At 27.5% G+C, this 19,521-nt stretch overlaps 1 protein-coding gene across 1 annotated transcript in view; it reads right to left on the bottom strand.

The window, feature by feature from the left end:
• Positions 1-469: 469 nt before the first annotated feature.
• LOC107438634 (ATP-dependent RNA helicase DDX24) overlaps positions 470-19,521 on the bottom strand; it is a 32,074-nt gene continuing 13,022 nt past the window's right edge. Inside the window, exons 8-15 of the mRNA XM_043048100.2 lie at positions 17,269-17,387; positions 16,432-16,529; positions 15,126-15,241; positions 11,709-11,990; positions 8,971-9,088; positions 2,463-2,640; positions 2,003-2,115; positions 470-561 (exon numbers count right to left, since the gene is read on the bottom strand). Of these exons, the coding sequence (XP_042904034.1) occupies positions 518-561; positions 2,003-2,115; positions 2,463-2,640; positions 8,971-9,088; positions 11,709-11,990; positions 15,126-15,241; positions 16,432-16,529; positions 17,269-17,387 (1,068 nt within the window). The 3' untranslated portion in view covers positions 470-517. The remainder of the gene's footprint in view (positions 562-2,002; positions 2,116-2,462; positions 2,641-8,970; positions 9,089-11,708; positions 11,991-15,125; positions 15,242-16,431; positions 16,530-17,268; positions 17,388-19,521) is intronic.

The following is a 19,521-nucleotide window of genomic DNA, read 5'->3' as shown; positions in this document are numbered from 1 at the left end:
ATCACATAAATTGTATACATTAATCACCTTGTGTGCAGTGTTTTCAATGTTGTATTTGAGATCGAAATTGCCCTTACTTAATCTTTACTATTAAGCATGTTTTACAGTGCAGAAAATAAATCAGACCCCAAATAACTTTTAATGTAATAATCAGATTTTCATGAAGTAGTGCGATGTATTCTTTATAGTTTTATAAGCACATATTAAATCTGCAGAGTAGATGATAATTCTACCTTAGATATATTTTTATATTATGGAACATTTTGGTAGTTACTAATCTGGTCAAAATGTTAACCCTCCAATCACATTTTTCAAAAATAAAAATTAAGAGTTAGATTGATATATATGTATGCAAGGCTATAGTAAAAAGAAACAAGCTCTATTTTTAAAAAAAAAAAAAACTTTGTATAAAAAAGTTAATATTTTGAAGGTTAATGTATAGTAAAATGTTACATGAAAAGCATCAATATAAAAATAAAATGAACAATTTATTAACAATATTTACAAATTGTTGATTCTACTTTTGTTTCCTTTTTAAAACTTCAGCAGCTGTTTGATTACCTACATAAAAAAAGCAAATATGATCATATATACACATAGTAGAGTCTCAACAATTCAAGCCCCGGTTATTCAAGTTTCCCATAAATCAGCAAAAAATAAAAAAGTTAGTCTTTCCCCTAAATAATGGCCAACACATACACAACATGTCAAACAATTACTATGATCGATTTTATGGACAGGATAGATCAAAAGTCTTAAAATTTCGTTGGATTATGAGTTTTCGATTCGCTGATGCCGGCAAAACAATGGTATTGATATATAATGTGATACTAAAGTTTTTTTTGCGGAAATATCACACGCCCTGCTCCTAGTTTTTAGACTCAGAAGAATGATACGAAAAAACTCGGAATTCTGGTGTACACCCAAAGTTACTACAAAGTTACATCTATTATTTGATTTAAAGTCTAAAATCTGATTACTACAGTAAAAATCTTAAGATAAAGTAAAAAAACAAGGAAGCAAGGATTTTTTCTTAGTTTAGCTTAATAAAATGAGAGATTTGAAATTGACCAAAACTTGATTAAATAACATTTGAAATCCTCTAATTGAGACAGGTAATTTTAATTAGTAGTTATCTATATAAATTAACTATGCCTTATATATATCTTTACAGGGTGACCTACATACACCCCTTTGGTTTTGGACATAAAAGCTGGATTAGCTACATAGCTTACTATTTAAGCATGGTCCAAAATATTGTTCAAAGATGTGGAAAGCTGGATAAATTACAATTGTCTGCATAATTGGTGACCAGTCACATAATTTTTATAAAAAAAAAAGATGTCTTAAATAAAAGATGTTATAAAAAAAAAGATGCTCACCAAATAGACCAACTCATTTTTAATATATTTTACCCAGGCAAATCACCTTTTTTTAATAGTAAGTTGCTCATTATGGGCCAAAACTTTGTCAAATAGTATTAAACATTATGAAAGCTGCTCGCTGAATATGCATATAAAGTAACTTAGCTAAAATATAAACTTTAATAATTGAAAATCTGTCATTAAAATAAAGTGCATTGTTCTTTAAAAATGAGTTTCTTTTCTTTTGCTTCATTTTGTTTTTAGGACATGCACAACCTGTCTGCACAATTTTAAAAAACTTAAATTAAATTTTAGGGATGGTTTGGTTAATCAGATTTTTTGTGTGAAAACTCTGTAAATAGATTTCTAAAAAAATCTTAAATCCATTGATGGAACCACACTTAAAATAGTAAAATTTATACTTAAAAAAAATTATAAAAACTATTGTTTTTAGATTAAAGAATTATATGTTATTTCTCCAAGGACATGATGTGGCACGTTTTTTGGCAGCTCAAGGCCCAAGAGCCAACTCAGCTCTTATGTTTCACAGATAGAGATAAATAAAACAGTAAATTAAGAGTACAATACAATAAGACAATAACTAGACATTAAGAGACAATAACTGAAAGAGATCATACCGGAAAAATTTCTAAGATAACCTTTGATATTCTGTTGGAGAGCAGCTTTTAATTGTTTTTTCAGCGATTTCAGTTTGTGAAATTCTTTTGAATGTGAGCCTAAGTCATTTAATCTATTACAAAAAGTTAAGGCAAAGACAATTTTTTAAAATTAAAAATAGCAAATCAAATCTTAGACAAGACCAATTTCAAACATATAGATTTAAAATAATTTTATCAATCCAACAAACATATCTTTAATTAGCTTCTCCGGAAGTTTCAGAAATATTACGATAACAAAAGAGAATGTAGATTTTAATTTCTGCTTGATGTATTCAATGTATACTTGAAATGAAAATAAGTGAAAATATTAAAGTAAATCGTTAAAAGTTTTAAAATGAATTCATTCAGGTAATAATAAAAAATAATGAATGATATCATAAAGTTTGCCAAAAATATTCTGATAACTTATAAAGGATACAAATTTTCTTCATCAATATCTACATCCATTTCTTTAGCTGCATTTTCAAACCAACGATTTTGAGCCATCAATCTCTTCAGTCTATGTTCTAGTTTTTCAACTGTTCTGGCTAAACCTACCCTTTCTTTGACTCTTTTAAAAATTCTATCCTCAATTGGAAAAGTTGCTAATGCGTGATCTAATTATGAAAAGAATATGTTTTAGCAATATGAAAGATGATATGGTCGAAGAGAATGGGGCATGGCATTTCAGGATACATTAGCAACATTTTGAGGTTCAATTAATTTGTCTGTTAAAGCTTCTAACAGAAAAAAAGGAACAAATTTCCCCAACAATTGTTGCTATGATTAATAGTTTAAATCACAATATTTTTGTATTATTTTTCCAATGTAAAATTGCTGAAGAATGTATCCAAAATAAAGTTTGTTACACATAGAAAGCTTTAAACCAGGCTTTTCTTTACAGAGCTCATTCTAGGCAGAAAAAAGGGCAGGGTGCAAAAGTTTAAAAAAAGGGAATTATTATTCTAAAAAGGCAATAATTTCTTTCCATGGGCTTTATACATTCTATTAAAAAACATTGTCAATTAGTAAAAGAAAAAATAACTGTCTTTACTTTACAAAAAATACCAAAGCAATAATATTATTTGAAAAATTTTATTAATAAATTAAAATATAAATGAAGTTAATGAGTTAATTAGCTTATTAATTTATTTAATATGCATGTATATATTAATAAAGTAACAAATGTGTGCTTATAGTAATGACTTAATAATTAAAAGAATGCTTTTCAGTTCTTAATTTTATCATAGGTGCTTTAAGTAGTATAACAATATAATAAAATGCAGCATTAAATAACATACATTAAATAAAATAATAATAATTCAAACGAGCTTATGTTTTCAACACCAAACAAATCAAGAAAAAAAAATTTCTTTTTAAAGATTAAATAAAAAAATAACATAAAAAATTCAATAAAGCATCTTACTCAGTTCTCCTACAATATAAACCAATTATTTAAGAAACTCAGTTCTCCTTCAATATTATATTAAACCAATTTAAGAAACTATCAAAACATGTATGAAATGATGGTCTATTTTTATTTCCACCATTTTTTAGGTAAGCCTGAAACTAAAATCTGCTTAAATTAACATATTTTGTAGTCACATTTTGTAATAATATTCAAAATTGAAAGGAAAAAAAAAATCGAAAATTTCATAATTTTTCTTCATCTGATTATATTAAATAAAAAATTATTTATGCAAGAAATAAGAATTTGAATTATTAAAGATATTTTCATAAAAAAACTGTTTTTAATACCATACAAATTAAAAAACATTTTTAAAGGTTATTTAAGGTACATACAAAATTCAATAAAGCGTGTGTTATAATTTATGCTTTTTATTTTAACTATATCGTAAGCATATTGTTAAAATAAAATAAAAAGTTCTTCAATAATTACATTTAACCAATTAAAAAAAAACTATCAGAACATAGATTTAATGATGATCTGCTCAAATGAACATATTTTAGTAATATTTTGTAGTGTAAAGTTAAAAAAAAAAAAAAAAATTATATTTTTTTATCTGGTTTTATTTATTGAAATTATTAAAAATATTTTTTATAAGAAAAACTAGGTTTGGTTATTTTTAAGAAAAATATTTGAATAACTAATTAAAAATATTAAAATAAATATCATTTATGAAAATAACCATCTCTTCCTCATTTCTTTACGGCAGCAACAAAATTACACTCATTATTCAACTTTAATATCATTAATCTATTAATATTTTCAAATTTTAGAGAATTTCTTTTATCTGTTAGAATTAATTTAAGTTGTGAAAACACTCTTTCAACTTCTGCATTAGAAACAGGTAAAATATTTGCTACTGTAACTAATTGGGTAATTAAAGGAAATCTACTGGAGCTATTTGTTTCATGCATTATTGAATTTAGTTTTTTGATACAAAGCACACTGTTTGGAATACTTGACATGGAAAAATAAAGATTTTTAAAGTCACTCCATTCTTCACACAACGATTCTTCATTAAAATCAAAATAATCAGCGAGTTCAATTATTTCTAAATTGCCATACAACTCTATTGAAATTTTGTCGCCAAATCTTGTTAAATTAAATATGCTAAAATGTGATACACTTGTTGATTTACCAATCTTTCTGATATGTTTTTAATTAGAATATCTAAAAACTCCTTTGCGTCTTTCTCAAAAGCACCATCGCTCGGTCCAATTGGTGCCATTATCTTGAGGAGTCGAGCACGTTCCTCCAACTTTTTGCAAAAAGTCCCACCGGGTTTCTTTTTAAGTCTCTCCAATTCAGCTAAAGTGTTTTGTATTTTTGGTTCTATCAATCCTATGTCTATGTTTTCTTGCTGTAAGCTTAAATTGAGATGTGTGACTGATGATAACACATCACATAGGAAGTGAATTGCTTTAAAAAAATCATAACTCTGAAATTGTTTCAGTAAACTGCTGGCAGTTGGCCCGGACAGCTGTTTTGAAGAGTCATTCACTGCAGCGTTTTCTAAATCAGCCAATATTGCTTCATAGTTCTTGCGAACTGAATTTACTGCTTCATTGTGGGATAACCATCTAGTGAAACCCACTCTTTTAATTGTTGTACCTCTATTCTCTACATTAAATACATTTTGAGCATTCTTCAAGCTAGTCGTTCTAGCTGAACTGCTTTTATAATACTTGTAAGTACTACTTAGAATTTCGTCCACTTTAACGAGCCTTTTAAGGCACTCAAAGCTATCCTTTGTTGCCAATGCCAATCTGTGGTTCATACAACTTACAGATATTATTTTGTTGTTCTCTTTTTTTAATTTTGTGACTACTTCCTCTTTTTTTCCTACCATAGCACTGGCTCCGTCACTTATGAATGTGGACATTTTATTTATGGAACCACAGCCATTGACAACTTCGGATAGGGCCGATAAAATTGTGTCTGCCTTTCGATTTGGTAGACTACAATCTCTTACAAAAGAGTGTTTTGCTTCTCCATCTTTCCTGTATTTGACTACTACACCCATATGTTTCTATTATTAATGTCAGATGTTCCATCTATAGCCACAGAAAAGAAAGGGCTACTGTTAATATCAGTTAGAATTTCTTCTTCCTGAACGCTGGGCATGCACTCTAACAGCTGTGTAACTGGTGTATACAGCACTTTTTGTTTTCTTTAATGGTTTTAAAAGTGTACAGTTCAGATCATCTATGCAAAAGTTTATGAAATGCTCAAAAAAAGTATTGTGTGGCAAGTTATACTTAGTTAAAAAATTAAGGCACTTCATCGGTGCAGTCACAACCTTAAAAGTTTTTGTGTCTTCATTTGTTGTCGAATCGATTAAATTATTGCTCTTAGCATCGGTTTCAGTGGCTATTGCCTCAAGATGTGCCAATCACTTTTCATGGCCTCTAATTTTATCTAAACGGATGCTTACACAACCCTTCTCCACCCATGGAGAGCTAGAATTTTTCTTGTTTCATGCATAGTTTACACAATAGAATTTTACCATCTGTTTTGCAATGTTGCAGCCATTGAAATTTTTGCAACCAAGTTTGATCATATACAGTTCTATGTTTACTTGATGCACTTGTTGTCTCCAAGTTGGGTTCCACATCAACAGTTTTTTTTTGGGTAGAATCAATTGAAGAAATTTCTTCACCTGCTTCATTAACTGGGCTGAAAGTATCACCAGGTAATGAAGAGCAGCCTGCTTCTTCAATATTTGGAGTCTCAACTTCCACACTACCAGATTTTGAAAGGCTACCTGCACCTTCAGCAATTTTTGGTGGATGTAGCATTGGATCCCCCCACCATGTTATTGCTCGAGTCCTACACAGTAAAATTATTCTTACTTAGCATAAGATATTAATTTTTTTTTAAATTGTAGACAACAAAGGTTGTAATTAAATCAATGCAGTACAGTAAAACGTTTCATACTCTCATCACTAATAAAGACGAAAGTTTAACTTATGTTCAGTTAAATTATGCCAATTTATGATGTTTTTATTAAATTGTTAATTTTATTTTGTTAATTAAGCTAATTTTAAATTGTATTATGTCTTGAAACTGGTTTTATTGCAATAGTACAAGGTAAGAGAAAAACAAGTTAATAAAAATCCCTATAATTAAATGACACCTCCTGACTTCACTTTTAAACTGCAAAACTATTTATAGTTTTTATTATGTTTTTACCAACTTTCGTGTCTTTGACGACGGAATTTCATAATCAAAATTTCGAAAATTTTTAGACTAGCTAGAGCACTTAAATCTTTATATAATCTCTCTTAATCTGATCATAAAAATATCAAATATTTCCAGATCACAACATTATCAATTTAATCAATTAATTTCTGACCCTTTTCAAATATCAAGAACACCTGCATTTCAGTTAAAACTCTGAAATAAATAATGATACAAGTTTAAATTGTTTTCTGGCTCTTACTCACAGAATTTAACACCAAATGAAATGTAGCATCAATAAAAATTTTAAACACTTTCTGACATACACAAGTAACAGAAAAAAAATTGGATTAAATAAAAATTTTAAAAATATTTGACGTCGTTGCCAAAGTATGTTCCTTTGTTGTTGTATGTTGGCAGTATGTTCCTTTTTTGCTCCTTTTATTGTCTCAAAAATCAACACTTTTCCAATTGGCCCCTTCCATCTTTAAGTATTTCAGAGAGGAGTGGGGGGGGGATTCCGTAAGATCTCAACCCCAACTTCCACCCCCTGCGGACAATTGTAAATCTTACGATTTTAAAAGTCCTTGAGTCTTTTCCTCCTCTCTCTTACACAGAAAGCAAGTCACACATTAAGAAAAAATTCCCCAATAAATTCCTAACTTTTGAACAAATTAAGATATCTTTTTCAAATTTGAACTCTTAATCAACTTTTGCATTTTAAAACGATTCCCAAAATTTAAAAAAAAAAAAAATTGATAATTATTGAGTTATAGCTGAATGAATTTTTATAGAGTTTATTTCCATCCCCTCTGCCTCCCACAGAGGGGATGGGGGTCTTTGAGGATGACCTTTCATGGGACCACTCTCCCACCCTTTCAACAGAATACTGCTTGAGAAAAACAGATTTATGTTCCTTTAGGGCAGTCGTCGGCAAACTTATTAGCCAAAGAGCCAAATATGAACATTACAACAATTTTTTAAAAAAATTGGGAGCCAAATCTGCTTGTTTAGTAAGCTTTTATTACACTAAATAAGTAGTACACTAAATAAAACTAAATTTCATACTTAATAAGTATTTATTAATGCGAACAATGTGCTTGCATCTCCTTGGAAAGTTTGAGTAAGTCAGGTTTGTATGTTGTTGTTTTTAATTTTAGGCATGATTCCCAGTTCTCATCAATAAGACGACTTCTCAGTTTACTCTTGATAATGTTCATGCTTGAAAAAGATTGTTATCATATATTTGTAGAACCGAAAAGGGAAAGAACAGCAAACGCGAGTTTCTTCAGCTGATCGAAAGAGTCAGGAATACTACTCCAAGCGTTGAAAATGAGCATGTCTTCCTTCTCCAGGTCATTCTAAGCAGACCACTTGTGTTGTGAACTAAGATCAAATTTTTTCTTCTCCAATATTTCCAATTCAACACAAAGACGTCCGAATTTAGAGCCCCATATCTTCTTGTTTTTTAAATCCAGCAATTGCATTTCAGTTTTTTAAGTTTTTTTTAAATGAAAATATTATTGCGCCTTCCGTGGATATTTGTGCCAGAGCCGCACTTAAGGAGCCAAAGAGCCACATGCGGCTCTGGAGCCGCACTTTGCCGACCACTGCTTTAGGGTGAAGAGTTACCAAGAATTAGAGAAAGGCATCTATCCTTCTCCCCACTTATGAATAGCTGCTGGACAACTGATGAGAGGCCCCTGTGGTAACTTTTCTGCTCTAGAAGAGGGTGTACAAACTTTCAAAGACAAGTGCAACAAGGGGGCCTGATGACCCTGTATAAATCTATGTGTTGACAGCAATGACAAACTAAATAAAGAGTTGAAAATAACAAAAGCTAAAGAAATCGATTGTAGAGTTTTGGGAAAAAATTAAGAAGGGTTGAGGAAAAAAAGGGCAAAAAGGGTATGGAGTCTATTGCATCAGGGCATTAACTTGCTTCAGGGGGCAGCAGGGCGGATCCTTTTGACTAAAAGGGCATTAGGGTGCTGCGCCCCGCTAACCTTGCCTAGAATTAGCTCTGTTCTTTAAACTCTGCCCACTTAAAATGAATTTAAATGCTAAAAGGAAATTAAAATGTGTTTTAATTTCCTTATGACCTACATTAAAACGTATAATACAGTGAAATCATATTATAATATAGTTTATTATATAATCGCATTTTGAGATAAAAGTATAAATACATTATACAATAAAATGTATCATTAAACTATAGTAATTATAATTTATATTATAACATGTATTACACATTAAAATTTTATGAAATTTCATAATAATAAAAATTTGAGAACATTACCTTTGTTTAATGTTTTACAGATCCTTTTATAAAAAACAGCTTCCTGAGGTTCAATCATCATCAAACTGAGCCCTTCATTTTTAGCTCGAGCTGTTCTACCACTGCGGTGAACATAAGTCTGGGGTGAAAATTATTAATTTAAAATAAATACAAGCATTATGTTGAAATAGCTTTTGTTAAACAGATGCAAACTGTAATAAGTTTGTTCATGATACACACAACACTTACATAATTATATACAGGGTGCGTAGTCAAATCAAAAATAAGCACTTTTTAAAAACTTTGCAAGCACTTCACAAAAATTTTCAAGCACTCAAAAAATTCATATTCAATCAATTATATTATTGAAAAACAAAAACTTTTTATAAACAGTTTTAGCGTTAAAAAAAACCCAAAAAGAAACGGGCGTAAATCGAAACAATCAGTACTTTCCCACATCACCGAGTGAATTCAACTTGACCCTGAACTCAGAACAAAAGTACCCTTACCCCCTACGTCAAAAAAAAGTGTTAAAAGTAAAATAAAATAAACAAGAACAAAATTAAAATAAATTAAAAAGAAAAACATTTCATAAGGATCTGATATTCTCTATCCGAATTGGAGCACTCGGGTTTCGGTTTCAAGTGTGATCGCATGCGCAAGTCATAACGTGGGTACGACATGAAGTCCGTGTGAATGATTACGTACCAAACTCCCCATTTTTCATGAAATGCATGGGATTCACCAGATATCACTGAAGGGAGAAAAAAAAATTACTCGAAAAAAAGCACTCTTTGAAAACGCCAACTGAAAAAAGCACCTTTAAAAGCTTTTAAAAACGAAATCCCCAAAAAAGCACCTTTAAGTACTTTTTACAAATGCTACGAACCCTGATATAGTAAAACAAATTACACGGTAACAATATAAGTTATATAATAAAAAACTAAATTATAAGTAAATAAGATAGATAATATAAATTTAAAATAGAAAATATGAGGAATTCCTTTTGTAATTCGACATGATGATGACGTAAATTAGGGGCGCACAACATGGGCCCTGCGAGCCACATGCGGACCGCCAACCCTCGATGTGCGGCCGCGGCAGCAATGAACAAAATGAAGAAAAAAAAAAACACATTTTTGAAACATTTAAAAAATTTGGAAATTAAATAGTTTTTGACTCACTCAATCTCAATCATTTCAGTTTTTCGATCTCTTTTCTTTCGTCATTTTTATTTTAATAATTTTCAATCCTCTTAAATTTTCTTTCAATCAAAGTTTTACCGTTCATTTATTCTAATAACTAGAATATTTATTTATTTTTTAAATTTAATTCAATGAACAAATTTTTTTATGCTAAAATTTATGCTTAAAATGGACTTTTGTATTATAATATGATAAAGAAAAAAACCATGAATTTTCCCACAGTTTAATAATTTCAATTTATATAATTTTTTTTCCTAATAAATTGATTCTGCTTTTTTTCCCTAAGTAATCAGTTTTGCAGTTTCTGATTTTAAACACTTGAAAGTATTTAATTTTATGCAAAGATATTACAAGGTTAACTGAAAGAAAGAATTTAGTGCCCAGAACAATAATGTTTATATTGCAATTTCTGTCATTATGTCTGTGAAATACTTTGTCACGCAGCCCTTCATTGATCAATCTGCTGCGCATGTGGCCCTTCATTCAAAAAGGTTGTGCACTCCTAACGTAAATGAAGTCTGAAACCAGGAACAATGGTTTAGAACTTCATTTATATATTCTATTTTTACAATCTTAAAAACATGATACTACATTTTCATTTAATTTAAGTTTATATATATATATTTTTGTGATTATAAGAGTTTAAGAAAAGTTAGAGGGGAAAAAGCAATTACTTTAGTTTATAAATTCGACTATTACAAGATCTATGACTACTTCTAATTTGTTGTTTTATACTTTGAGATCAACACCAAAAGAAGCTAAAAATGATAATTCATAAAAATTGCAGTGAATTCCAACAAGGAGAATATTTACTATCAATTGTATACCTAGCAGCTGAACGCCTGATGTGCGGTTGGAGACTCCGTAAGTTATCACAGAACTGACAGATAATTTTTTCTCTCAGAATATAATCACTTATTTTTTAAAGGCCAGCAAAAATGCGAGACAGAAAAAAAAAATTTTTCAATTCATTAACTTTTTCAATTACCACACGTTTGAATTCTTTAACAAAACTTGCTTGCTGATATGAAAATATATACAAGCTAAAGAAAAATTATGATTTTTAAAAAATCCCACATAATTAACTGGATTGTCAAAACATAAAAAACTTATGTTTAACAAGAAAAATTGAAGAAATTTTTTTCCCCTCCAAACAATCTGATTGTTAGTTTATTGTTTACAGGCTCTATAAGGACTTATCCTTTTATTTATTTAAAAGCGTATAAAAATGTTACTTAAATTAGCTTTTCTACCTCAAACATGAAACTTTTCCTGTCTACATGTTAGATAAAACCTTATTTTTACAATAATAACCTTATATCTGCCTGGGATAGGTTTACAAGTGAATTCAATTTGTGTGCTGCAGGCTGACTCTTTAAATTCTGCAAGAATTGACAATGGAATTACAGTGCTTTTACACAGAAATATAATTAATTTCAAAAGTAAGACAAAAATGCTTGAATAAGGTTTGACTAAACCTTAATATCTCAGAACAAAACCATATCTTAAGAAGTAAAACTAATAGAACAAATAGCTCAATTGAATCATAATTACCTCAGCAGTACGTGGCACTTGATAATGAATGACATGTTGGATTTCTTTTATATCTAAGCCTCTTGCAGCAACATCTGTGGCTAACAAGATTCCGGTATTGCTCTTTTCAAATTTTTCTAGATTTTTTAGCCTCTGCCTTTGATGCATAGAAGCATGAAGAGGCAACGGATCACAGTTTAAGTATTCTAAGACAGACCTAAGGCGACGAACACAATCAATACTATTAGAAAATACTAGTGTTCTACCAGGATACATGGTTAAAAAATAATAGAGATAGGCGTCCTGAAATTAAAAAAAATAAAAAATTAGGTTCATTGCTGTTCACATTAACGGAATTCTTTCTTAAAATATGAAATGATAGCTAATAAGAGTTACAGCATAACTTTTAAAAATAAAAATAGAACTATAAAAATAATTAGTATATGGTTAATTTGAATTTTTGATTAAATAAAACAAAAGTGTGGTAGCAGAAAGTATTTTTCCTGACACTTGCTGTAATTTATTTTTCAGTTTAAAAATAAAAATTAAATGCAAGTAAAAAAGATGATTACCCCATAAATAAATATGATATGCATGGTAAACCTCAATTACAGAATTAAAAGAATCACAATTGCGGGCTGGAATATCTTTGTATTTTACCAAAACTTACTATGAATCAAAAAAACATAATTGCATTAATCATGTATGCTTAATTACCCTTGTTTAATTTCTTTACAAGTAATGGTGGTCAAAATCATTTCAAATTAAAATTATAAATTCAAGAACTAAACAGAAAATCATAAATTTTGCTAATACTTTAAATAGAGATATCTAATGGAAAATCTATGCATTTACTATTCATTAAATGAATGCTTAAAATCACATTTTAAATCAAGCGAATATAAATAAATTTACATTTCAAAATATACCAGGTATACCATTAATTTAAATTATAAAATAAAATTTTAAAAGGCAAAAAAATTTATTAAATCATGTACATAACTTATTAATGTTTAAAAATAAGTTTTCATATGCTGTGGCATAATGCTTAACACCAGAAATGTTATCTGCAGGGATGTGATTGACAAAAACACAAAGAGGAAGTTTATAACTGTAGCATTAAACGTGCAAAAGAAAAAATGATATGAATTCAATAGTCAATCTGATAATGATTACATTATTATCTATTCAAATAAATATAAATAAATGGTAATTATGTTCTTAAATAATATCTTGATTAAAATAATTTTTTTTTAATAATTTAGATAACTTTGAGTAATTATGCATAAGCACGATTTTATGTATCACATCATTTTAAAAAACATTTGTTTAATGGTCGAAGGACCTTTATGGACTTTCTCATCAGTTCTTTGTTTTTTCGATGGTCTTTTATTAACATGACTGATCTGTAGACTGCGTTTTGCAGACTTTTGATCATCAGTGTTGATAGGACAAGAAAGTTCATTTCTCCCATAGTCCATTTCTTCTTAGATAAAGAATCGCGATGTTGGATTTCAAAATCGTGTGAAAAAGAATCGCGATGACGAATTTTAAAATTGCGTGAAAAAGAATCTCGATGACGAATTTTAAAATTACGTGAATAAGGCGATATCGGATTTTAAAATCGTGATGTTGAATTTTAAGATTGCGTGAATAAGAATCGCGATATTCGATTTTAAAATAGGGTGAATAAGAATCGCGATGTTGGATTTTAAAATCGCGTGAATAAGAACCACAATGTTTGATTTTAAAATCGCGTAAATAAGAATCGCGATGTTCAATTTTAAAATAGCGTGAATAAGAATCACGATATTGAATTTTAAAATCACGTGAATAAGAATCACGATATTGGATTTTAAAAGCACGAAAATACAAATCGCGGTATTGAATTTTTAAATCGCGTAAATAAGAATCACGATGCATAATTTTTAGAGTCTGTAAATTCTTATCGCAACGAGTAATGTTTTAAACCGCGTATAAATACGAAAATCGATGCTTGATATTACAACCGCATGATAACGGATCGCAATATTGAAATTTAAAAATATATATGAATACGAATCGCCACATTGGATTTTAAACTAGCGGGAATATGAATCGCGATATTGGGTTTTAAAAACGTTTAAATTGCGATATTGGGTTTTAAAAACGCTTAAATACAAATCGCGATATTGAATTTTTAAATTGCGTGAATGGGAATTGCGAGTAATGATTTTTAAATCGTGTAAAAGCGAATCTCAACAAGTAACTTTTAAATCAGTTAAATACGAAAATCGATGATTTACATAAAAATTATCGAAATAAGAATCGCAAGTTCCTAATATTTAAAATTCTGTAAATCAGCCAATCAAAAGAAATCAAATATCAGCGGCCGAAACGAAACTGCTTAGGACTTTTTTTCTTTTTTCCAATCTATAGCGGAAGTCGCGGTTGTCAAGGCAACGGCGCGCAAGTCCGACTATATCGTTCATTCGACTCCCCAAAAGTTTTTGGAACATGGTCCGAAATTTTAAAAAGTCTTTCATCCCTGAAAAGATAAGAGAGTAGTGGAGTAGGAGACGGCATTGGTTTACCAAGGTCAACCACTTTTACCCCAGCCAGCAGATTGACATGTGAAGAAAGGTTTATTGGGGGCTTCAATACTTTCGCTCCACGGAAGAAAAAAATTTTCAACAAAATATCATTTATTGAATAAAAAATTTTTCCGCGAAATTTATGAAAAAAGAGCGGAAGATATGGAAAAATTTGAAAAAAGCGGAAATCAGCGGATCCGCGGAAGAATCACATCCCTGTATCTTGAACACACTGGAGAGACGAAGTATTGCTTTTCAAAAATGAAATCGTCAAACTATGAAATTTTATTAGATTATATAGTATGATGCATTTTCATTCTAACTCTTTAAAAGGCTGTGGTTTTTAAAGGTAACCACAAAATAATAACCAATAGTTACAATACTTGCTTTTAAAATTAGTGCATTTCAATATCAATAGTGATTTTAACAAGTGCCAAGTACTGAACTAACTGAACAAAAGAAGATAATGTTTTAAGGGAGAGGTAGTAAACTTTTTTTGACAACTCCACAACTTTCGTTACAGGTTTTTCATGAATGACCAAATATAATAAACTTTTTGCCTAGTATATAACCACATTTTGATTATTTATTTGATAACCTTTTTTTGGTGATAATATGGTTTTGGTGACTTAAATTTAAATAAAATATGTAGGAAAATAAACTCATTTTCGTAAATGATTTTTTTCATACATCAAGTGTGATCCAAATGAAGCTTTTTAAATACCAAAACAAACCAAAAAATACATAGACTTATCAACCCAGAAAAGGAGGAACATGTACAGAATATTATACAACTTTCAAAGGAGGTTTTGAACCATCTCTTTAAACTAAAATACATAAATTATAAGCAGTTAAATCTACAAACCTTTTCTTCATTCTTGCAAACTAACTGTGATTCTATCAAAGTTCCAGCAACTGCTTTCTTATTAGTAAGATCAATTACAACAGGATCTTTTAAACCAATTAATTTAATCATGGACTCTAAAATAAATAAAGAACCATTACAACTCGTATACTGTGAAAGTATTATTTTGTGCTGAAATTCAGGAAGCAAAATATTAGCAACCAACGTCTTTTTACATAAATACTATAAAGTTTCTCATAGAATAAGTAGTGCCTAAAAGCGCAATGGAAAGTCCCATAACCGAAATTGACAAGACGTGCCCATAATTAACACGTATTTTAAATAATAATGTTTTCCAGGGTGCATAGCCAAATTTTTCAACAAAAAAATATGCATTTATGGAATAAGAAAATATTTGGCGCTCCTTTTGTTTTTAAAGAAAATTATGATTAAGACATGCACTCTAATGAAAGATTTTTCTGTCTATTGTTCAAAGTTCTTAATAAGAAGAATATATTAATAAACAAACTGCAAAAACTTTAAGTGGTCATGAAAAAATAACTAATTTCTGACAAAGAATTCTTTCCTTAATTATATTAGACACATAAGAACAATTTATGCAGAATTTAAATGTAAGGGGGACCGGAAAGTAAGGCCGTTTTGTCGCATTAAATAATCGTTAGCCTTAAAAACTAATTAATTTTTGACCTGGTAGATTGTTGCGAACGAGGGTGAATACATTATGGTTCAAGTCCACTAATTTATTCAATATTGAGTCACACATTCCCTTTTTTAAATTATTAAATACTTAATTTAATTATGTAAAACTATAGTTAAACTATAACTTAAAAATGCTATCGGTGTATTTTTTAGCATATGCAACAAATAGTAAACAAGATTAATATTAGTGATCTTTACAAATTTAAAAAGATATGTAAAAAATAAAGCAAACTAAGAAAACTTAATAAACTCACATTACTATAGTAAATTAGTGAATAATTAATTAAATTTTTAATTAAAATTTGTTACTTAATTCAGCATTCCTTTAATAAAATGATTAAAAAACTTAATATAATGTAATATAATAAACTAAAATATAATGTACTTATTTAGCAAATGTGAAACAAGAAAATAGCATTTTTTATGTACATATATTTTAAGACACAAATTAATACTTAGAAATAATGTACATAAGTTATTATTTATGATATAGTTTTTGTTTGTTTTCATAGTGAGAGATTTTATTAAGATACTTAAAAATTTCTTTTGGATATTTAAATATAGTACATAAAGAACAAATATTTATTATTTAACAAATGAAACATACTTAATTTGTGCTTTTTCTTTTTAATTTTAAGATCAGGAATCTCCATTGAAAGAGTAGCAGAAAAAACGTACTTGTGTAATTTTTTGTTTTCCTTGTTCCTACAAACAGAAATGTGGTTTGTGAATAAAAATCCAATTAGTAGAAAAATACAAGAAACCTATTTATATTTATTTAATATATAGATTTATCTTAATCACTATCATTTTCAATCATTTATATCAATCTGCGTTGGTTATTTTAAGCAATTCTGAGTAATCTTGGTAAAAAAAAAAAAATTTCTTATACAAAAATATACAATTTTCTTATAACTGCATACCATTATTTATAGCAGTAAGTGGTTAAAAAATTGTAAGTTCAATTAGCGTTAAACATCAAATGAAGTCTATAAGTTGACATCAAAAGAAAAACCTAAAACTATTAGAAAAAGAACTAGAAAAATCATTTTTTAAATGAGTATATGTACCTATTCAAGATTATATATCTTTAAGATATTTATTTCAAAGTATCAAAATTAATAATAAACATTTAGAAATTCAATTATTAAAATAATTACGTAATTTAAACAAAATTAACACCATCATAACAAAAAACATCAAAAATTAATAATAAACATTTAGAAATTTAATTATTAAAATAATTACGTAATTTAAACTAAGAAATTGAAAATAAAAAGGACGCATGAAAGCATACTATAGAAATAACCAAATTAACATTTCAAAGAATTTTCTTTTAACTGTTCTATTAATCTTTTAGCAGATTAACAGTATTTAAATAGTTTATTTAAAAAAAAGTTTTAATAAACATACAGTAATTTAACATGTTACTTTAAAATCTTACCCATTTATCACTTCTAGAATTTGTGTTAATTCTGCAAAATGACCCTTCTCAGCCATTCTGTCAGCTTCATCAATGACTAGATAGCGAACATTAGGTATTTTGTTAATATGCCTTTCTCCCTAAAACAGAAACAATTAAGTTAGAAGTTTTCAAGTATATTTCTATTAATCTCTAGTATATACATATATTTATTTTAGCTCCACAATATAAATTCTGAATTGATATATCAGCTGTAAAAATCCCTCGAATTCGCTGAAACACAAAATATTTAATACACATAATTCTCTTACATGGCTCCCAAATTTTGGCTGTATTTCATTTCCGCCGGTGGCAACGTTTGTTTTGTTTTACGTTACTATTTCTCTTACACGCCGACAAAAAAAAAGGCCTCATTACAACTCCCTGAATGGTAATGCTAGACAATCGACCACTGATTGCAGCTAAAAATTTCACATGCCAAGTTTAGACAAGAAAAACAAGATTAAAAAATACAAAATTCTCGTATTTATTTTCTAAAAATAATTACAATTCCTAAATTAACTAATATAAACAAAACCAAAGATTAAATAATGCAATATATTTCATACCTAATTATACGGGGGACTTAATCTTAAACTTATTAATCTAAATAAAAACACTTGAAACTTATCGAACCGAAACGATAGTTAAAAAAGAACAAGGCAAGATCAACGGAATTTAAAAAAAAAAAAACCTAATGATAAAATTTATGAGTAAAAAGAATTAATTTATTGAGTGCAAAATTTATCGTGAAAAAAAAAATCAAACGTAGTGGAATCAGAAAAACAAAACTGCAATCTGCTTCTTAAAATAATCCTGTGTTTAAATTAATAAACAATTCTCCTCTTATTATTTTTTTTTGTTGATAAAAACTCGATATTTAATTACAGCAGATGTGATTCCACATCAATAAAAACTTGCAAATGATACCGCACTTGAATTTATTCAGAAGAAAAAGATTTTATTTTTATTAATCGATGTCAAATAGATAAATATATTTTTCTTTTTCATCTTCTGTTCACTGATATGCATGCAATGCATTTTCCCCACCCTCCCTCGTAAATTAAACAGAAAACGAAATCAGCATGCCACACCCTTGAGCTTGATTGACGGCTTAAAGGAGAAAATAAAACATTCCTCCCTTCCCTGCCTTCAAGGTCACGGAGGAAATGACGTTTCGCTGGGTAAACGGGGAAAAAAATTCTCCCCTTCCTTACATTTTCCTCTACTCAACTTCAANATATATATATATATATATATATATATATATATATATATATATATATATATATATATATATATATATATATATATATATATATATATATATATATATATATATATATATATATATATATATATATATATATATATATATATATATATATATATATATATATATATATATATATATATATATATATATATATATATATATATATATATATATATATATATATATATATATATATATATATATATATATATATATATATATATATATATATATATATATATATATATATATATATATATATATATATATATATATATATATATATATATATATATATATATATATATATATATATATATATATATATATATATATATATATATATATATATATATATATATATATATATATATATATATATATATATATATATATATATATATATATATATATATATATATATATATATATATATATATATATATATATATATATATATATATATATATATATATATATATATATATATATATATATATATATATATATATATATATATATATATATATATATATATATATATATATATATATATATATATATATATATATATATATATATATATATATATATATATATATATATATATATATATATATATATATATATATATATATATATATATATATATATATATATATATATATATATATATATATATATATATATATATATATATATATATATATATATATATATATATATATATATATATATATATATATATATATATATATATATATATATATATATATATATATATATATATATATATATATATATATATATATATATATATATATATATATATATATATATATATATATATATATATATCAGGGTGCATAGCCAAATTATTCAACAAAATATAAGCACCATTCAAGCAATATTTTTAAGCACTTTATCAAAAATCGTGAAATTTTGAATATTGTAAAACG

This window comes from Parasteatoda tepidariorum, chromosome 6, assembly GCF_043381705.1.
Source record: "Parasteatoda tepidariorum isolate YZ-2023 chromosome 6, CAS_Ptep_4.0, whole genome shotgun sequence".
NCBI classification, from domain to species: domain Eukaryota; kingdom Metazoa; phylum Arthropoda; class Arachnida; order Araneae; family Theridiidae; genus Parasteatoda; species Parasteatoda tepidariorum.
The sequence above is the reverse complement of the archived record's forward strand: the minus strand, read 5'-3'. Positions and strand labels throughout refer to the sequence as shown.